This window comes from Parasteatoda tepidariorum, chromosome X1 (genome assembly GCF_043381705.1).
Source record: "Parasteatoda tepidariorum isolate YZ-2023 chromosome X1, CAS_Ptep_4.0, whole genome shotgun sequence".
Taxonomy (NCBI): domain Eukaryota; kingdom Metazoa; phylum Arthropoda; class Arachnida; order Araneae; family Theridiidae; genus Parasteatoda; species Parasteatoda tepidariorum.
In genome coordinates this window covers 63,005,985-63,028,920 of record NC_092214.1, presented here as the reverse complement: position 1 = coordinate 63,028,920, position 22,936 = coordinate 63,005,985, and the positions used below count along the sequence as shown (strand labels likewise).

The following is a 22,936-nucleotide window of genomic DNA, read 5'->3' as shown; positions in this document are numbered from 1 at the left end:
TTATTGTGATTTGTTTCCGAAAGTTCATATTTTGAGACATTTTTTTCAAAAAATATTATAGATGGAAACAAAATTTTTATTCTTCCCCTTTAAAAACAATTTAAATAACTTTGAGAAGCAGAATGAGCAATTTAAAAGCACTTTGAAAATAAAAAATTTAGATTTCAGAGAGGTTCACTATTTTAGTAGCTTCAATCCATTATTAATTTTATTAAATGAAGATTGATTATCATGCTAAAATTTTTTCTTATCTGAAGGATATAGGTTTTTATTCATCAATGTAACTCCAAACTAACTAACTAAATTTGCTGTTAAAGCCCCAAGCATGTTTCATTGTGAACATATCAAGACATAAGTTTTTGATGTTTTCATGGATTTGAATTTTCTAGATAAATTCAAACAAAGATAAGACATGTTTCAGAACTTATATTAATTTTAGAAAAGTGTTCTGTATTGTTTGTTTTAATGTTGCTATAAGTAAATTCAAATAAGGGATGATGTCCATTTTATTACTATTTCCCAGCATGTAACTATCAAAATTATATTTATAGTGTTAGATAAACATTAGAAATGTGCAAAAATCTACTTCTGCAGAATATCTTGCATTGATTATTAGAGCAACAAGTCACTTTTATGCTTCAGATTACTCCTCAGGGATTTTACCTGTATTCTGGTAAACACTGGATCCATGTTCCTGAGGTACCCGGGTGATCTCTTTACAACATACTTTAGTGCGGCTAAATTTTTCTAGTTAGAACCAAATCTTTTTTCATTATAACCTAGTTCATTTCTAACTTATAATAGAAAAATCATGAATTTTCATATGAGGCATGTGATTTTATTTAAAATAATAGAAATTCTAAAAGTTTGCAGTTTTATTTATTAAGATCGATTCTATAATTTCGAATTTTGTGATTCTGTATTATACTGATAATTTTCAACTTATTTTTCCAATAACCATTTTACCAATTTGTTTCAATTAACTTTTTTTTTTTTAGTTAATGACTTTAATTGTTCAAATTATTGTGCTTAGTAGATCAAGTGGATTTCAGCAGATTTGTGATCAAATTCGGATCAATGATGTATAACCTTAATAAACAGATAAATTAGCTGAGGAAAATGTGGAATTAGCCTCGGAAAGCAGCAGCTTGGAAAGATTTTAACCAAGGAAACAAAATTAATATTCATGAAGCCCCTGACCTTCAGCTTTATCTTCAAAAAATATAAAATAAATCTAACTATAAGAACAAAGTAATACAACTAATACAACAAAGTGTTATCTCTAATTCTTCTAAAAATAATATAAACTTATCCACCTAAGAAAGTGAGTAAACTCACATTTCTACCAAAAATTGTCCAAACTGAGAATATTCTTGAAATAGAAAAAGTTAATGATCACGATGACTGATAATGAGGACATGCATTCACTAAATGACTTCCAAGTTTTCAAATTTACAAAAGGTGTATATCATAGTGAAAGACTCCAGCTATGCTAAAAATCTGAAAAATCTCACTGAACTCAAGGGAAAGGATTAATTTCCATTCTGCATAAATACCAAAATAAAACTATAAAGCGCGTTGGGTTATATAATAACACCAGAGACTCCCTAGCCAAAGAGCAACTAAAGAATCTCTTCTGGTGATACAGTAGTAATTTGAAGTATGTCATATGGGGTTGCCACTCTGTCAATCTTAACGGCATTAGTCTTAAAAAGTTTGCCAGAAAATACTTTTGTGGTACTTGTACTAATTACTTAATGAAGTGATGAGAGTGATAACATAGCTAACTTAAGAAGCATAGTGAACAATCATGTTTCATTTTTCCTCTCAATTTTCCCCCTATATATATTGCTGGATACATAGATGTTAAATTTTGTGTTTGCCACATTGCAAGTAATATGTACCTATTTTAGAAATAATAAATATGACATTTACCCTTCCCTTAATTTTCAAAGTCATTATTTTCTCCAAAGGTATATCGGCCGGGATAGCCTGGTTGGTAGGGCACTGGGCCCATGTACAAGAAGTCGTGGGTTTGATCCCTTCTGGCCGAAGACTCATCGTGTAGTAAATGGTGACTGATGCACGTTAAATCTGTGGAGTCACAAAGTCCTTCATGTTCCCATTACAAATCATACCTCTGGAGGTATTGATCCAGGAGTTTTCCTTGTCTTCTGGATTGGTTCAAAATTACAAGACTATGAAGTTGAACATTAGTAGTTGTAAACCCAAAATTGGGTTGGCTGTTCAACGACGGTTATAAAAAAAAGCTTTATCAGTCCTGGACATAGTCCAGATAAACTAAAAGCTGCCTGAGGCTTGTGGAGCATCTCGTCACCTGTAGCAGAATCCAAGTAATCAGGCATTCCAGTAGCATTTTCTTCTGCGTTGTTATCTACAGCTTCACCCGTCGGGGCTAACTGTCTAATCGAGACAATCAGCAGGTTTAACATGGCCATAGTCCGGGTTTGCTTCAACTGCAGTCAGGATGATCCAGAACAGCCAGGATCTTCAAGGATGAAAAAAACATACGCTTGTGAGGAGTAGTATTTGTAATTGTGCACAATAGGGAGCGAATATAGTGAAGAGCTGACTGAACTACTTGTTTCTATTGGTCTATCCTCATATTGTCAAGTAGAATGAATCTAAATCAAGTCCAGAAGGTTAAAGAGATTTATTAAGAACCTTCAAACGTACAGGGAACAAAGTGACTGTCTTTTCGGCCTGAAACAATTGATCTTTTATGGGACTAAATTACGAAACAGGAAATGACAAATTAAAACGTTCTAGAAGATACAGAAATAATAAAGAAAAGCTTATGTTACATTTAAAGATTTTTACATTTTCTTCGAGTTCTGAGGATCGGACTCGGTATCTTTGTCTCTCCAGAACGACGACTCTAGCTTCTCAGCTACGCTGACACACGTTATAGCATCCTACTTAGAAAAACAGCGTCCTCGCTGTTTCACTCTATGGCTGTTCTGGTACGTGATCGGGTGATTGGCCCTCAATACTGCATTTCGGCTTCACATGGTTCTAATTGAAACGACGGGTTATGGTAAGGTTTTATGCTCACCACGTTGATGGTGTCTGTAGTTTTGCTCCTTGTAGATGGTGCAACGTTTTCTTTCTCGTAAGTAACATCAGATAATTTTTGCTTTATTCTGTAAGGTCCAAAATTCTTTTTTAGTAGCTTTTCGGACTACCCAGTTTTTCCAACTGGCCTAAAAATCCAAACAAGTTCACCTGGAATGATTATCTTGTAGCGATTTCCTAGAAGGGAATCGCTATAGGGTCACCAATTTAGAGGTTTCAAGGTGTAAATTAATTTCCTCTAATCACTAATTAATGAGGACTCCAATGTGTGGTGAGCAAGGATGACGATTTTTAAAACTTAACATATATTTATTAAAACGTAACAAGTAACAAGTTAGTGCGACTGCTCGCTGAGGGGATACTCACTGGAATTGTCTGGAAATCCTTAATCCCGGCCTCTCAGGGTAGGCTGAAAAGGCATAATTTGGGGGTTTGGTCTAAAAATAGATTTCCTAGAAGGGAATCGCTACAATCTGTTATAATGGTAAATGGTATTCCAAAAAAATAAGGACGAAATTTACTGATGGACAGATAGCAGCAAGACATTCACGTTCCGTTGTCGAGTAATTTCTTTCAGCCTTGTGGTCAGTACTCGAGAGGCATATGCCCCTGTCCTACAGTCTCTTTTTCTTTCTGAATTTGAACTAACTCTGATCCAATGTCATAGTCACTGGAATCTGTATGTAGCTCGGTAGAGACATTATAATCAAAAATACCTAATATTGGTTCTGACGTTAGAGCAGCCTTCAAAGTTTCAAATGAGTGATGTTGTTCTTCCATCCATATGTATTTCTCATCATTTTTAAGTATTTTCTGTAGAAGATATGCTATCGTACAAAAGTCTCTTATCAGCCTTCTGTAGCATGAGCAGAACCCAAGGGAACTTTTTATATCAAAAATTCTAGTAGGCACTGGATACATAGTGATAGCCTTAACTTTATCTGGGTCTGGCTCTACTCCTTCGGTGCTCCCGATATGACCAAGAACTCTCGAGTTTTTGAGAGCCAAAGGGACATTTCTTCGTAATTAACTGCAATACGGCAGCTTTGAGACACTCTAATGAAATCCTCAAACGATGTAAATGTTCATCAAAAGTATCTGAGAGGACTGCAATATCGTCAAGATAGCACAGACAGATTTTCTATTTTAAATGCCGAAGTAAATTATTAATCATTCTCTCAAAAGTTGCTGGGGCATTACAAAGTCCAAACGGCATCACTTTAAATACATATAACCCATCAGGAGTGATTAAAGCTCCTTTTCTCTCGATCCGCTTCATAGACTTGCGCTTGCCAATAGAAAATAAGTCCGTTGAGGAGAAGTAATCTGCATTTTTCAAACTATCTACAATGTCGTCAACCCTCGGCAGCGGAAACACATTTTTCTTCATTACTTTATTTAATCGTCGATAGTCGGCACAAAACCGCCAACTTTTTCTTGACGGGAATCACAGGCGAAGACCAGGGGCTATTAGATTTCAGAATAATGTCTCGTGCAAGCGTTTTGTCTACTTCTTCCTGCGTAAGGAGTCCCTCAGCAACAGAAACTCTGTATGGTCTTTAACTCAACGATGAATTATTTCCGGTGTAGATGTGATGTTTCACACTGTTCTTAAGCTGATTTTTCTAGACTTCCTCAAACTCCATACGAACATGGTTCACTCTGTCTCCTTATTCTGTGGTCAGGCATGGTTTCAAAATTTATGATAGAGCATTTTATCTCTCTCTTTTTGCTCTGGAACACTTTTCTCAACGTCGAAACAATTCAACAATTTTCGTCAATTTCTTCTGTATGTCCAATGCATATATTTTTAGGAAGGCAGGTACGGTGATTGGCAAAATTCGGAATTCATACGCGGAGTCCTTCTTTATCGTTCAGTATAATGGAAGATGGGAATACTACGTTTCGTTGAAGTGTTAGGAGCCCACTGCACTGAAAATATTTTTGTTCGTCTCCCATCTAGCTGTTGTCGTCACTTAAGTCTCCTTGTTGTCGAAGGAGGAATTTCGCAATCATCTACCACACAAAAGCGACTTTGCTGAGGTTCTTTCGTTACAATATTTTCGTTCCACATATCTTCTAAGACTAATTCTTTGCGGCCACAATCAATGATAGCTTGTGAAGCTTATAGAAAGTCCCCGCCTAAAATTACATTATGACTACATTTTTCAAGTACCATGAATTCACGTGGTTACGTCCAGTTGTTTACTGTCAGATGTACTGTACACCGACCTATCGGATAATGAATTTACCGTCAGCTACTTTTATAAGAAAGTTATGGTTTTCTAATTGGCATAGTTTTTTTTAAAAACAGTTTTAAGAAAATAACAGAGAACGATGCATTTTTTTTCTGTTATTGATGTACTGTATTTTGTACTGTATGGTGCAATTTACGACACATTGTAAGCTTAGAAACTTCTTCTGTAATAAAGAAAAATTGTTGTCACCGTCATCGATATTTAAAAAAATTTCCACTCTTCTTACTCTCATAACGAAAAAATTATTCGGCAATAAAAACTTGGAAATTTCATGTACATTTACCAACACGTTTAAGGAACATTTTGATATCAAAATTTTATTTTTGTACGCATCGATTGGCTTTGAATCATTTAAATGTTAAATTCAGTTTTATCTTCTGTACCGCGTAATAGTTCAGTTTTGCAAATTAAGCAAATTTTTTGCAACCACGTATTCTATCTAAAGATATTCTGCCCCGTTTTATACAAACTTCAGAATGGTTATACCCGTTAAATTGTAAAATTCAAAATTTTTTTAGTTGTTACATAGTATAATTTAACGGACAAAAAGGGGATATTTTAATCAAGGGACTCGATGTTAATACATATTGTTAATATATATATATTGTAAGTAAATATAGAGAAAAAAAAATTTCTCCTTATGATTCCTTTTTTTTCCGAAGATGTTTTTAAAGTGAACATCTATGTTCGGCAAAATGCTAATTTCTCCATTTGAGAAAAAGAGTGAATTCATCGGCTTAAAATATAAAATTCATACAATTTAGCGAAAATTTTTAATGATTTTTCAATTTTCACATTTACATCAGCGTCTAAGAAACGAATATTAACTAACTTACATTTTAAAAAATTTGCCACGTATGGCTGCTGTTTGTCTGCCTATGTTTTCTTTACTCTGCAGAGCTAAAAGCAGACTTTCCACCAAGATTTCTGCTTCGCTCTGCAGATGCTTTTTACTTATTGGCATGCTCCTGCAATGAATAACCTTTCATGCAGCTAATTAAGTATTGCTTACAACACATCAACGCAAAATATTCTTTCCTCTATGATTTAAATTTACTTTTGTTTTTATAGCTATGAATTTTAAATCACAAAAGATAGACACAAAAAATTAAGGAAGTAGGGGACCGAATTTCGAGAAATACGAATTTTTTTTATCTCTCAGGAACTATTTGACCGAATTTGCTCAAACTTTGTATTTTACCAATTAAAATTACATTATTTCAAATGATGAAAAAATTGTATACCTTGCATTTCTGAAGCATTTCGACTATCATTAAATAAAATAGTAAATATTTACTAAAAGTTATATTTTGCATGAAATTATTTTTAGAAAAACGAATTTTGTAAATGTATGCAAAACTTTTACAATTCGCTTCGATTTTTTTTGGGATATAGCGAAATACGTAAAAACTAAGGGTCCAAACTTTAAACTGCCCTCCTGAACTAACTATTAAAACAATATTTCCAGGTAGCAGCTACTACATTTTAGGGGTCAGTCATCCGAATTTGTCGAAAAAAGATATGGTTTAATCAGAAAAAGTACGTTTTTGTGTCTACTTTCCTAACTTAAAATATCGTTTGCATTAATTAATTAGTATATTTGACGCCACCCTCTCGAACTATTGAGAATGAGTCCTAGAACATGAAGATTCGATCTTTAGATCAAAAGTTATTCCGGTAGGTCCATTTATTTTTCTGCGCACCGCACGGTACATTTATTTGAAGTATATGTCAATAATTGCCGATAATAGCAAGAGATGTTTTCATTTTTAAATAGGAAGATAATTTAGCTGGTGGTTATACGCTTGCACATGCTTTGATAACTTAAAGGATTATGATTGGAAGAGGAAAATAAAGTCAAATGATGTTCACTTTCTATATTAACATCAGACATAATTAAAAACGTCTTCCATTTTGTCCTCTTTCGCATAACTTTGTTAATTTTAGTAACAGAAAAATTAATTTTCCACAAACGAATTTTTGCCGCTATAGCGGAAAGCCAATACTTTTTTGTTTAAAAACTCGTTATAAACAAGCAATTTTTGTATCCTAAATATTAATCTCTTGAAGACGTCGAAACAGCTATTTTCTAATAATTATTTTATTAAACAGATTGTTCAGTATTTTTTATTTCATACACATATCTTACAGATTAATATCTGTGCGGTACTAATAAGGTTATTAAAATATATTTTCCAATGAAAATGCGCTTAATTAACTCATTTATATGAAAAGAACTGCCAGTCTTGGGCTTTATTGCGCTGATTAATGCTTCATTTTTATTCAGTTTAATCTGTCATAAATTTTGACGCATAATAACCCTCCAAAACTTAAGGAGGAATCAAGCATCTACTTAAGCTTTTCATCACTAACCATTTAGGGCTTTTTAAGAGCCTTTTAGAAAAATCGAAGTCTTTTAAAGACGACTAAGAGGCAGTTCATTTCCTTAGCTGCATCTCATTTCCTGTTTCTCACTATCTGAATGATGGGAATCTTTATTACACACTATCGTTCAGTTATACCAAATGACGAGAAAAATATAGGCCACCAAGAAAAATAAATATGATAAATTTTAATTTACAAGTGTTATTATTGTTCTTAGCTAAAATGTATTAACTCCTGTTTTAAAGTCAGCCAACATACCTCATCTTTGCATTATCATTTTTAATCAAATCGTTTTGAAACATATTTTCTCGGAATAATTAATTTGCAATACATTGCATATCTCGCTTTTATATTTTATTTGAAAGGAAATAATTAAGTTCCTTTTTAGATATTTATGTAGGCGAAGTATTTATCCCACCTATTTTTATTCGTCAACAGCTCATTTCAATAAAGCGCAGGATATTGCATGCTTTCATAAAAAAATTGAGTTTGTGTTCTATTTGTTTATGTTTTAATCAAATTGTGGGGGGCGGAGCTTTCGACCATGTCAACTGTCATCTATGAAAAGGTACCTCACCATAGAATCGAGTTAACATGTCTTATATACTAGTAAATTGTAGTTGTAATTTTGTAGTGGTAGATACGCTACAAAATAAACAGGCATAGTCAGTTGAAAAAACATCAAACTATAACTAATTGTTAGTTATAAGATAAAAAAATATTGTAATACATCTATACTGTATTAATCTCCTTCATATTAATCCCTGTTTGTGTTGCTATAGGCTGTTAACGGTTATGCAACTGCTATGTTTTTTTCATGTATTAGCTATGTTTATGTTAATTCAATGTGGTACTCTTATGGGATCGCAAAGAAAAATGTATTTCCTAAATTAAAAGGGATGAATCATCCTGTTAAAACAACATTAACTGTAACTTTGAGTGCAGTTTTGGTACGAAAAATGTGGCTTATTAATATAACTCCATGGATTATGTCAATGATAAAATGGAATTCCATTTTTTTTAGGATTCCATTGGCATACCATCTTGAAATTTGGAGCATTGCTTAAAAAAAGTACTTTTTTTTATTGAAAATTAAAAATGTCTTTTTCTTGTTTTTTGGTGCGCTGAACAGGAATCCGCATTTAACGAAAAAATATTTTTCTGGAAAATATGTTTTTTTTTCAGAAAAAATATTTTCGATTGCCTATTTGAGAACTAGAGAAAATTTCTTACCAATTCTAAACTTGCAATGTGTCAATAGGGTTTGGGAAGAATGAGTATGGGAATAAAAGCTATAGCATTGGAATGATATCTCACTACTTCGGCGGAGAAAACTGGAGAATAATTTATAGAGGTTTGAAATTTATAAAACTTCTCTTGTGGGATCTAGTAATATATAATATGATTATGAGTTGAGTATTATTGTATGATATGGATACATAGTTGAAGTCATAATTATGATTCCGCCTTAAGCTTTATTATTGTGCGTATTGTCTCTTCTATTAACATAATAGCCACAAAATTTAGTTGTTGATTTGATTTTAATGTGAGGTTTCTGAAACACAATTGCATCTTAGTGAGAATTAATAATAATGACAATGGCGCCAGGTTTCGTAGCATTATAGATTCCGCAATTGCAGGATATTATTTTGGCCAATGCCTTCGAATTGTAGGTTTTGTACTTTCTGGGCAAAGGTTAGGTGGCGCATCCAACCCTTCATCGATTTGCATTTGTGGGTTCGGAGGTTCATCTGCAGTATTTTCATCAGTGCTCATTGCACCTGATTGAGAAGATTGATGTACTTGATGATTTTTTGATTGATTTATGTAGTTTGTTTTTATGAAATCTGTTTAGTCTACTTTTTGGTACATATTTATGTTTGGAAACGAGTTGGGACTGGGTTAATTTCTGTTGAAATAAATTTTTTTGGAGTCCATTTCAAGTATTTCTGATTTTCTGAAGTGCTTTGTGAAGGTATTGAGCTAGGAGCTAGAAATTGTTCCGGATTTTGTGTCTGCTGATGAGATAAGGAAGATACTGTTTTTGATTTGTCTAGGTTTCAGTTTGATTTTGAGTTTAGTATTATGCGAGTCTGTTTCATTAATATCATATTGGATGCCTATACATTTCGAGTTAGAACCTTCAGCAGAATATGAAACATATGGTCAGGACTGGGAATTAATGAATTTCGCTTTAGCTTCAGTATAGTATAAATTTTGTAATACCTTTATGTTTAGGATTTGTTTTTCTTGTTTCCATTTAAAACAATGACGAGAATCAGCAGAAAGNTTAGATATATAATAGTATGTTTAAATGTTAAAGGTACCCTTAATTTACAAAAGAAGAACATACTAGCACTAGTTGGTGACCTATACGTAGCTCCTACCTATGCTTTCATACTTTAAATTATTACTAACAAATTAATTGACTGCTTTATTAATTTCATATAGCTCATTTGCCTCGATGTTCAAAAGCCAGGGACTGACTATGATTATATTACAGTTTATAATTATGATTATAATACAGTTTATTATTAGGATCATATTACAATTATACTAAGATTATATTAATTTTCATGCGATAATAATATTACCGTTTAATATTAATTTCTTGGACTTTACTGAGGTCTCACATTTTTATTGAGGTGCTTTGAATAACGTTTTTAATGACTGTATAGATTATACTCCAGTTTTAAGAATTTTGTGTGATTTTTTTTTATCACAAACATACAACGGCGCCATAAAATGCGACTAACATTTTTTTTCCTAATTACCAAAATATAAAGTAGTTTGTTAATAAAATCGAAATCGATGCATGGAAACCTATAGCTTTGAACGAGTTGAGTTAGTTATATGGTTTAATACACCCGACCCTAATAGGTTATGCTAAGCCAAACTAAACGACGTGGTATAAACTAGACAGTAAAGCACACTAATTACTTTTCTTATTATGATTATAATAATAAAAATCATTATTACGACAAGATGTTAGAATATGGATCAAATAAATACCTACTTATTTAGAAATATTTGCTTGTAAAGGGCGTGCATGCAAATTGTAGTTTGTTTATAAATATTCTATGTTATATTTAATTATGTACATGATATTTTTTCCCAATTTCTCATGCAGGATTTTGGAATGTCTCTAACTCATACTAGGCTTGAATAATTTTAAAATGGTTAGGAAATTATAATCAAGTACTCAGTTCTACAATTAAAAATGCAGATAATATAAAATTTTTATTCAATAATCACACTGGAAAAAAAAGTTTTTCAAAAAATAGCTCAATAATCGCTATCCATCTGTGTTGTGGAAGAACTTGAATCCATGGTAGACCTGCGATTGTTTCCATTTCCTCGTCTTCTTCCTCCTCCATTACCATTATTCCCTCCAGTACGATTTGAATTCCTCCCACTTCCTCTATTGTTTCCAGAGCTTGACGAGTTTTGATCGTTGGAATTTCGATTTTGTCTACGACTATTACCACCACCACTAGAATTGGAATTTGATCTAGTACTTGGACTAGATCGATCCATTGACCGTCTGTTTCTGATTAATACATTTTCCTCAAGTCCGTCTAAATCTCCTGTAAAGGTTAAAAGAATGGATTGACCTTCATAAAATAATCTTTGTAAATTGTTTAACTTTAGAATTCCTCTTTAATAATGTTATAAGTTTATGAATAGACATTTAAACAGTTAGTATGCTGTTATGTTTGAATCACAGTGTTATATTCAAATTCTAAATACTTAGAATAGATTTCTATCCACTCTATTCCATCTTCATTTAATTGAATTAGAATTTTAATTAAATTAGAATTTTAACTAAATTAAATATTTACTGTCTCACTTTCGCAGTTTCGCGAGTTCAAAGTTAACACAGTTTAAACGTAAGCATAAATATAAAACTAAAAATATCCAATTAAAAATATGCTATTAAAAATATTAAATTAATGTTCATTTTAAAAATATTCTATTACAATTCAACTCCATACCTGTCAACTTTTCCGGATTTTCCATGTGATTTTATTTTTATATTTAAGGTGGTAGCAAAATTTATACATTCACACTTTATTCTTATTTAAATAAATGTTATATTAAATGATTTTGACTACCATTACATTTATATATAATATTTAAACATGTATATATAGTAAGCCTGTTGGCTCTCGGAAAAAGTGTTTAAGTATTGACGAAATTTTAACGAAATACCATCTTATAATCTCAATTGAAATGATATTGCCCTACCACTAGGAAAAAACTTTTTTTAAAAGAGTGAAAATTGGCTGGTATACAACTCAATCTGTACTTTCTTATTAGAGTAAACAAACACTTATCGTTAGGGATAGAATAATCGTTGAAGTCACAGAAATGTTGTTTTCTTTTTCTTCTTCACTAGTTAAGAAAAGTTACAAAAAAATGCCAACGGTTAATTACAACAAAAATTAATCTATACTCAGTTTAACATTTTCGTTTCTTATTTTATAACCGTCGTTGAACAGCAGACCTAACTTTGGGTTTACGACTACTAATGCTCACCTCCTTAGCCTTGTAATTTTGAACTAAATTCCGAAGACAAAGGGAACTCCTGGATCAAGTATGGGGAGAAATTTGCCTTCGGGGAGGACTTTTTGATGGACATGGAGAGGAAAACCTCGTGGAGAGGAAAACCAGTCATTTGTGTCACATGGAGAGGAAAACCTCGAAAACTTCCCACGGTTTGCCTGACGTCAAGGGGACTCTAACCCGTGATCCGTGTACCACTGAGGATATTTTACGTCATCACAGTGTTCGGTGCTAGCTGGGTGCGGAATTCGTAGTGACCAACCATTGCTGAGATTTGAAGCCGTTACACCTCACTGGAGGGCGAACGCTCTATCCCCTGAGCCACCGCGACTCTAATTCTTATTTTTTTTATTTTATAATCGTCGTTGAACAGCCGATCCAATTTTTTGGGTTTACTACTACCAATGCCCAATTCCGTAGCCTAATAATTTTGAACCCAATTCAGAAGACAAGGGAACTCCTGGATCAAGCATTGGGATAAATTTGACTTCGTTTAGGACTTTTTGATGGAACTAATCAGCATTTGCGTTACATGGAGTGGAAAAACGCGAAAACCTCCCATGGTTAGCCTGTTGGCAAGGGGACTCTAACCTATGATCAGTATACACAATTCAAAACTGAAACTATTTGTGTTATCTGGTGTTTTTCTGTAAATGGCATCTTCAATAGAACATTCAAACACTACATAAAAAAAATTATAAAAAATGTTCTTATTTTGTACCTTTTTCGGATAACCTGTAAAATACTAATTTACGCAAGATTGCGCAATTAGATTTGAACAGTAATGTGATTCAATTGTTTTTGCTTATTAAAGACGTCTGCGCAATTCGAATTGAGTGTGGGATTCAAAGGGTCTAAATAGGACATGCTGTGCCAAGTGATTAGATATATAATAGTATGTTTAAATGTTAAAGGTACCCTTAATTTACAAAAGAAGAACATACTAGCACTATTTGGTGACCTGTACGTAGCTCCTACCTATGCTTTCATACTTTAAATTATTACTAACAAATTAATTGACTGCTTTATTAATTTCATATAGCTCATTTGCCTCGATGTTCAAAAGCCAGGGACTGACTATGATTATATTACAGTTTATAATTATGATTATAATACAGTTTATTATTAGGATCATATTACAATTATACTAAGATTATATTAATTTTCATGCGATAATAATATTACCGTTTAATATTAATTTCTTGGACTTTACTGAGGTCTCACATTTTTATTGAGGTGCTTTGAATAACGTTTTTAATGACTGTATAGATTATACTCCAGTTTTAAGAATTTTGTGTGATTTTTTTTTATCACAAACATACAACGGCGCCATAAAATGCGACTAACATTTTTTTTCCTAATTACCAAAATATAAAGGCCTGAGCTAATGCTTCAATTTATGTCTTTACAATTTTTTTTTCTTTAATTGGTCTTTTTTATTATCAGATAATTATATAAAAAGAGAACCGTAACTACGTACGTCAAGAAATGTGTCTGAAGCATAGCTGCCAACCTGGATTGAATTATAATAATAATAATAAAAAAAAACATGCTGCACTAAACAAATGGTTTTGAAACAAATCAAAAGTTACAAATTTTTCTTACTAAACTGCATGAAATTGATAAAACAGTACGAAACAGATGCTCTTACACTATAAATAACTAATTTGAATACCATATTTGGCTATACTACAGTTGGTATCAATGAATCAACCGTAAAAGAATGTCTTTGGCTATACAGTAAAGGAATGTCAAAAGATACAAATCGATTTAAATCATTTACATTAGGTATCAATGCATCAACGCAACTCTAAGTTCGTATATATTATCCATTTTTTGTATTTTTGTTAAGAAATGTGCTTTAGGGCGAAAGTGAAATTGTGTTCAAAATTTTGTCAATGTGCTTGAAAAGTTCTCGAGATGCGGTGAAATACCCAAAAAGTAAATTTAACGTTAAAGGGTCTAAATTTTGGACCTATCTCCTGACCAAACTATTGATACCATATCTCCCTGATTACGGTTACCCCCTATTTTTTGGGGGTCAGAAATCCAAGGCAGTCGGAAAAAATGCTTATTCAGAGAAATACATTTTTGTGTCAGAATCAAAATATTGTCTCATTAGCATATATGAGGTCACCTTCTCGAATTACCGAGACATAGAACGTGAAGATCCATTCATTAGATCGTAAGTTATTCAGCGTGATTCTGTTTTTCTTCTCGCACATTACTGAAATGTTATTAATTTCGAAATTTCTTTTCGAAAAACAAGAAATTTTAGAAATGTCTCAAAATTTAAATAGAATTAATAGTAATTTTTCTTATAAACTACAAAAAAATTTAAAAAAAAAGTTGCAAAAAAAGGTCTGTAAATATAATTGAATGATTTAAATTGAAAGCGTCATTATTCATTATTGAAAGTGCCGCATCATTCACACAATTTGCAAAGTTTTATTCCTAAGAGGCATTCTTTAAATAGCTAAATGTCAATTCAAGAATTAAAACAGCCAATTTCGTAAGGAAATTACTTTGAATTATATATTTTTAATTCCCTGTTGGCAAGATAAAACTTAGAGCTTGAGCAGAATGAAAGATTTAAATTTTAATAATTTTAAATTGTTTTCGATGGACTTAAAATCTTATGTTACTTATTCGCCAAATAATTCACTGTCGTTTTCCCTGCTCCAACGAAGATTACTTTAATTACAATATTTTGTCAACCTAATTCCTAGTTTATAAATTAAGAATATTTCAGTTTGAAAAATTCTTTGAAATATATATTATTAGGAGAAACTAATCTTCGCAAACAAACACATTAATTCTTTAGAAGTTTAATTCTAGAATTTCTGTTACGGGATTTAATTTTCTTCGAAATTGTTTATGGATTATAATTGATTGTTCATAGATTATAAATGAAACAGAATTGGTTATATTACGTCAAACGTAAACGATATTATATATTCACTTAGGTAAGTGAATCTGTCTGTGCAGTAAACTAAATCTGATTAAAATGATTAATTTTAAAGGTTTTAATTACGGAATTTGTTTTTCTTTTAACTTACAATTGAAACATCCAGTTAAATTTATAAATATAATCTACTAATTTTTCTTTTAAAATTTGTAATATGATTACTACATCTCTTATATTTTCCCATTTTTGCGAATTTTATCTAATAAAATATTTATTGATGTCATCAAAGAATTTACTGGATTGAATGTAGGTTTTAATGACGAATGTAGTTTTTAATGGCATAGAGTCCAAAAAAGGACACACAGCGGCACACAATTAACTAAGTAACTGGATCCTTCGTTTTTTTTTAGACATTTACCATAAAACAATTATAATAGTGAGCATGTCGGAAAGAATTGAATTGAAAGTATGGGTTAATGGCACAAGGTCCAGAAAAAGACATGCTGCGTCAAACAAGCGGTTTTAAAACATTTTAGAAAGTGCATGCTTTACATTTACATTCTTAAAATACATAAATATAAGAAGCTAAAATGGTGATTACTAATAAAACTGCACAGGCAAAACTGACAAAATTAAATAAAATCTGATCAAATTTTAATTAGAATGAAGCAGTTATATACAATTTGAAATACCAATAGCTCGTAGAAATGCAAATATGTTAGGATGATGGGTTTCATTCAACAAGTCTTGATCTAACAAGTCATACATAAAATGAAGCTACCAAAATATTTAATACGATATTGGTTAAAACAAGGGCAAATGCTTAGAATATGATGGAGGGAAAGTAAAACCCTACAAGTATTGCGTTTTGGAGGTAGATCCCAGAAAAGCAAATGAAGTTGAGTCAGTCGGATATGACTTATGCGTAGACGGGTCAGCTTGACATCTGTCTTTCGCGTTTGCAAAACAGGCCAAGGCCCTAGCATAGATTTAATAGTGTGTAATTTGTTTTCACTTTGAAGGTCCCAGTGTTGTTGCCACAAAGTCATTTTAGGCATGTTGGGAAAGTTGTCATTCTTTTTCTCAGTTTTGAAAACCTTGTTAGTTCAGTAAGCTAGTTTCAGTTGAAAACCTTGCGGTATTTTGTCAACTAAATCTCATCATCGTCCAGAATAAAGTGTCCTAGCCAATGACATTGGAAATAGCGATAGTAACACAATATTGAAACACATATTCCATATATTTCTCTTTTCTGTTTGATGTCTCTAAAATGATATATGTTTTGAAACTTCGCCACTAGTTCTTACGTTGTAGGCAAACAAGACATTTATTCATTCAATTGAATATAAATCATTATTAAATCTGCAAGTTACTCGAAAATCGTCAACGAATAATTTTCTGTTAACCTTGCTCGATAATTGATTGATTGGTGTATATTTTTGGCGCAAGAGCTATGTCTTGGCGCTACCGCACGTTAAACTAGGTTTAAAACAAAGTCTCTTAGTTAAAATTTAGAAAACTCTACTAAAATCAAGACAACAAAGTTAAGTCAGAAGCGTCAGGTCAGTAATATTGAAATTATTATTATAGATTGAAGAGTACTAAATAATTGTTAAAAGCAAGTTAACCGTAAATTCAAATCTAAGTGAGATCTTTAAGGCAGATAATAATATTTTGGTGTGGAGGGTCTCCAAGTAAAATAGACAGCTCGAGGAAATCAGATGACGTCGTCTGCTTGATTTATATGTACGGCATGGGCTCAAACTGTGTTTTGAAGTTATTAGATCTTTGAATGTGGCATATAATGACTCTTGTTCATTAAATAAAAGGTGCTTATGAGTGAGACGAGTATGACCGATGCGCAGTCTAATAATTATTACTTTCATATTTTCTACATATTTTCAACACATTTTCTACATATATTGGGTTAATTTTTTCATTTGATTTAACTTATTGTTTATATCTGCAATCGATTTAGCGTGGCTGTTGTTGTTGTTCATTTACGTCGCACTAGAGCTGCACAATGGGCTATTGGCGACGGTCTGGGAAACATCCCTGAGAAAGATCCGAAGACATGTCATCACAATTTTGATCCTCTGCAGAGGGGATGGCACCCCCGCTTCGGTAGCCCGACGACCTGCACGCGAAGTCGAGCACTTTACGGTAGAACAGTTTAACGAAGACTATACCGCACACCCTCGGTCCCTACGTATACAACAGACGATGCGGCATGGTCAATTGATTTAGAATCACCAGTAAACAAAGGTTTAAAATCATTATACTAGTTAGGATGAATGTGAAATTTTGTCTCTAAATTAAAGGCTCAGTATGATGTCTTTGTCTTATCCTTAAAAATGCCAATAACATGAAGAGATATTTGAGTACATTAAAAAAGTAAATAATATCAAATAAAAACTTCAAACGCCAATCAGTTATATGCTTGTGCATGGTAAAGTGAATAGAGCTTAAATATGTAAACAGTATAGAATGAATGTAGTGTTTAGTTATAAATATTTCTGCTCATTTGAAAAAATAAATGAATTTCACTTAGAGATTGTGAGAAATTTCTCACATTTTCAGAAATTTTTTAGTTGCTGTTTAATACAAGTTCTATTAGTATTTTGAGCAAAATAAAAGCTATTATTCATCCAAAAAAAAACACTATTTTCCGATTTCAGGAATTGAAACTAATTAATACTAACATATGTACTTCATTATTAACGTGAAATATTGTAGTCACTTGCATAGTAAATAGATATGACAAAACCAATTCATTCCGAATTATTCTAATCGAAATATAGAAACGAGTGTTTTAGCAACTGTTCAGAATGAACTTATTCACGTCAATATCTTTCTGAGTAATTACAATCCCGAATTTCAGGATAATTTGGAGCTTGTAAATTCTATTTTAAGCACGTATCTGTGCCTTGAATAGAAATATTTTCCAAACATTCTCTCTCGGCGCTCTTTTTCAGATTATCTTTCATTTTATTTCAAAATAACAACAACGAGAAAAAAAAATCAAGAGTCGCAAACACTTTTATATATTTGAATTTTATCGAAAATAGGAAATTTTGAGCTCCTAACACTGTACAAACGTTTCAGCTTGAAGAAGTTTCAGTAAAGTTTCTGAAAACGCCGATTATAAAAAAGCCATTTCAGACCAAGAAAAGTAAGAATTTCACACTTTTAGAATAAATAAGGTTTACCTCTAGTAAGCATTTCTTTCAGGAGACGCTAAAAGTAAAACATTTATAGATATTTTTTAAAATTAAAATGTATTATTTTTCAAAAGAATTTTGATTATTTGATTAGTTTTAATTTATTGACTGAATAAATGGTCTAAGTTTTTGTCTCAAGAGCCGTGATTTGGTTATATCGTGCCTAAAATCCTGTTAAAAGAAATAAATACATTTAAATCAGTATAATTAGGTTAGAACTTGGCAGTTAAATAAAAAAATCAAAGGCAAATCACACAAATAATGGCTAATAAAAAAAATGGTGGTTAGATAAAAAAAAGCTAGATTAAAAGAGAAGTGACTAGTTTTAAAACAGGAACAAAAGGTTAAAATTAGTACTAAATGAAATTATGCAATCCGATGCCTAAAATTAAACACTAAACTAAATTTTTGATGCGGCAAACTAAAATTTTTGATGTGGTATGCCACCAAGTAAATGAAATAAATTATTGAAATTTTTAAATTTAATTTTCAAACATCGAAGGAATTTTGATTAGTTTATTTGTTTAAATTTATTGACTGAATAAGTGGTGTAAGTTTTTGTCTCCCGAGCCATGATTTGGTTATATCGCTCCTAAAACCATGTTAAAATCAGTAACTGCATTTAAATCAATATATTTAGGTTAAAATTTGGCAGTTCAGTTTTAATCAAAATAGCTTGGTTAAAAGAAAAGCGACTAGTTTTAAAACAGGTTAAACAAAAGGTTAAAATGAGTACTAAATGAAATTATACGATCCGATGTCTAAAATTGAACTCTAATTTTTGATGCGGTAAGCCACCAAACAAATGAAATAAATTATTGACGTTTTTAAATTTAATTTTTAAACAAAACGTCAAAAAATGTAAGTTTTGGAGGACGTGCCGAAAACTACCGCGCCTATCACTTGATAATATTAAAAGTAGAGTTTAAATTTTTTTAAACAGTTATACGAGGGGAATTGTAACCAAATAAAATTCTCTGAAAACCGAAAATTATTAAATAAAAAAGAAACCCTCAAATTTTCATTTTTTTCATCCGTTCAAATAGACATTTACTAGATTATTTTACAACCAGGTTTAAACATATCTGGAAAAAACTGTTTACATCAAAGTGACGTATCACACAAAAAAATTGTTTAAAACCAGGAGTATGACGTCATTCTGCCGCAACTTCACACGATTTCTTATAGTTTGATCATAGAATGGGTCAAGCAAAGTTTAAATAAAATGAACAAGCATCAAAATATAGATACTAAATTTGGAAAGAAAATTATTATAAAATCGCTGTCAAGGAAGGAGCATCACATAGATAAAACTAACGAAATTGCATTAATTACCTTTCGGATGAAACATGGCTAAACATAGGTTAATAGCCATTAACAGCAACAGAAGTTGGAAAGACTGCATTTCTTTCCAACAAAGATAAGTACTTTTACCTCTAATTTCAACTTTCTGCTATATATACTAAGGGAAAATGTCCATCTATCTCAGTGAAAGAGAACAGGAAAAATGTTCAAGTACCTTTTCATACAGCAATATAATATACAAGGAAAGTATTCAAGTGCATAGTTTAAATAGGTCATAACTTCATGCAGAGTGATATATAATATACAATGTGTCATAATTTGTTGAGGAAATATTTAAGCATCCTCTTCCTACGGCTGTTTTTTAAAGCTTTTTCAACATTATTTCAGCACTTTTTTTTGTATTTATAGCCTACTTGTCAAAAGTCATATTGTTAACTGTTGCTGAAATACAATATTTTTCTGCATATTTTTAACATTATTAAAATACAAGCTCTCAAAGTTTAATATTTTGGGAACGCGATTTCTTCATGGAAAATAATTTCATTAATGAATACTAATCAACAGCGGTTTTCATTATGCTTATCAAAAAATTTTGTAAATATGTAAACGGAACCACAATGAAACAGTTATTTATAGTTTAAAACATCAATAGCGTGATGGAAAGCAAAGGTATTTGGATTGTCAGTCAACAAATCCAGTCTACATAAAGTGTTAGATAGTTAGTTTGTAGCTTTTGGCACAAAAGAGAAAATGTTAAACTCCGTTTTTTCGAAACTGTGGCTTTCTTATTTTCCACCAAGGAATATAAAAAAGCCATAGTTTAAGTGTCTTACATTTGAAGCAATGCGATGATTTTAAACTATATACATATATTCTTGTCGTGAACAATTATAATGGCTTTAGAACAGACATATAACAAATATTTTAAAAGTTATTAAACTTTTTAAAAAGCGTCAATTTGGCGACATTTCCCCCCTAAATGAAAATTGTCAAAATAACTACCTTATTCACATTTTTATGAGCCCAGAGGTAAGGCAGCATTGGAGTAAAATTTTAAATATTAAAAATTAAACCACAAACACTGTCTATTTTCACAAAGCGTTCGTGAATAGCTCTGGCTTTAGATAGGATAAACTTCACCTAACAGTTATAAGTTAACAGTTGCAAACTCAGAACAGTTATAAAAATAGCAAATTATTCGCAAAGAAACGTAATTTCATATTGCAACGGAGCATTCGAAAAAAAAGCCTTAAAATATAATGTGACAATTGCTTTTTTAAAGCTTAAACCTTCGAAACAATAGTTCAATATATAGTTTTCTGTTACTTTTGAAAATCAAAAATCAAATCTTAACAAAACGAGATTCTCAAAATATTACAATTAAAACTACCATCATAGAGAATTAAAGTGAGAAAATAATATCAAGTAAAATACGACGCTTGGCAGTTTGCCACATTTTAATATATTTTGCATAAAAAAATTGGTTTATTTTAGTCAAGCTTAATATTTTATAAATATAATTTACTACGTAGTTTGATCACAATATAATAATCAATAATATAATATCACTTATTCCATTAGTTGAGTTGGTTGGTTAGTTGAAGTTTATTAGCACAAGAGTCAGAATACATTAGTTAAGAGCTTTGGTATATTCATTTAGCTATTGTTATCAATTACATTCATTTGTTATGAAAAAACGCATCAACGACCTTATCCGACTTACAGAAGTATAAATTTTATTTGAAATAGTTCTTATCAAACTGAATTGTTTATCATTTTTAGATAAGAATGAAATAAATTCATATAAAAGATAACAAATTCGTATAAATTTATGTTAAAAAAATTGTTTTACTTCGTAGTAGATCTCGGTTGAGAATATTTCTCTTGAAATAATATCTTTTCAAATTTATTTCTGTCGTTGATATTTGCGATGAGTAGCATTTACTTTGGTGCGTCCGATATTCTAGGACCGTGGATAATTGGTGTAGTATCCTTCATTTTTGTAATATTGGGCGCGTCTATATTTTATGCCATTGGTGCAGCAGTCAAATTGCGACACAGGTTAGAAAAGATTTCAAGTTATGTGCAAGAAGAACATAATAAAATATTAGAACAACAAGAATACGACAAATCAAGTCTATACGAGGAGTACGAGCAGGCTAAACTCATATCTTTGGACGAGTGATATTAGAAGAAATTGCTTACTTTCAACAATTCTGTGTAGTTTATATTCAACCAACGAACTGGCCAAAATAAATCATCCCAAGCATTTTTCCAATAATATAGTACTAGATTTGCTATGGTAAGTTCAACGTTTTCGTTTAATTTTTCTAGTGGCAAACTTTCCAGTGGTATATATACACTTATGGACAAAAAAATTAGCGCACGTAGAAGGAGTCGTCAAAATGAAACGAAATTTTACATACGTAATGACTACTTTGATATAAGTAAATGATTAGAAAATTAAAGGAAAAGGATAATTTATTTCAGAGAAAAGGGCAAAAGAACGGAGGAGTTAATACCCCGTTGGACCCTCTCTAGCGCGAATGCATGATGCGATACGATCGGGCATTGAGACATACAAGTTCTGTATGATGTCTTGAGACATTTCGTTCCATATTTGCGGTAACCTTGCCTCTAGTTCGTTCAAACTCGTGGGATGCCCAACTCGCCGTCCCAAATGATCCCAGATATGCTCGATTGGAGACAAATCTGGGGATCGGGCAGGCCAAGGAAGGGTAATAACAGTACGGAGATAGTCTTGTGACACCCTTGCCGTATGAGGCCGAGCATTGTCTTGCAGAAAAATGGCTCCTGGAAGCCGTTGCATGAGTGGCAACACATGTGGTTGCAGAATTTCATGGACATACCGCTGGGCTGTTATGGTGCCACGGAGCAATACTAGGGGGTGACCATGTATTGTAGGCATGGCCCCCCATACCATCACACGAGCTGTGGGAGGGGATTGAGGCGTTCACCACGGGGTCTCCACACACGAACACGATTGACATCACTGCTGAGATTGAATCTGGATTCGTCGCTAAAGACGACCTGGTTACATTCTGCTGCAGTCCTGCTTCTTCGTACACGGCAAAACTCCAAACGGAGGCGTCGATGGGTGGGCGCAATTATTTCTTGGTGCGCTAATTTTTTTGTCCATGAGTGTATATATATATATATATATATATATTAGCATA

The 22,936-nt window shown here is 32.0% G+C and overlaps 1 protein-coding gene across 1 annotated transcript; it reads right to left on the bottom strand.

The window, feature by feature from the left end:
- Positions 1-10,960: 10,960 nt before the first annotated feature.
- Positions 10,961-19,966, bottom strand: LOC107452624 (dermokine). Its single transcript, XM_016069161.3, has 2 exons — positions 19,770-19,966; positions 10,961-11,326 (listed from the first exon to the last, which is right to left on the bottom strand). The coding sequence occupies exons 1-2, from the start codon at positions 19,837-19,839 to the stop codon at positions 11,025-11,027; spliced, it is 372 nt and encodes a 123-aa protein (XP_015924647.1). The 5' UTR covers positions 19,840-19,966; the 3' UTR covers positions 10,961-11,024.
- Between the last annotated feature and the right edge of the window lie 2,970 nt (positions 19,967-22,936).

Coding starts and splice junctions, on each gene's coding strand:
- LOC107452624 (XM_016069161.3), bottom strand. CDS start 19,839: ATGCAGTCTTTCCAACTTCTGTTGCTGTTAATGGCTATTAACCTATGT. Junction 11,327..19,769: donor AGCCATGTTTCATCCGAAAG/GTAATTAATGCA, acceptor TAACCTTTACAG/GAGATTTAGACGGACTTGAG.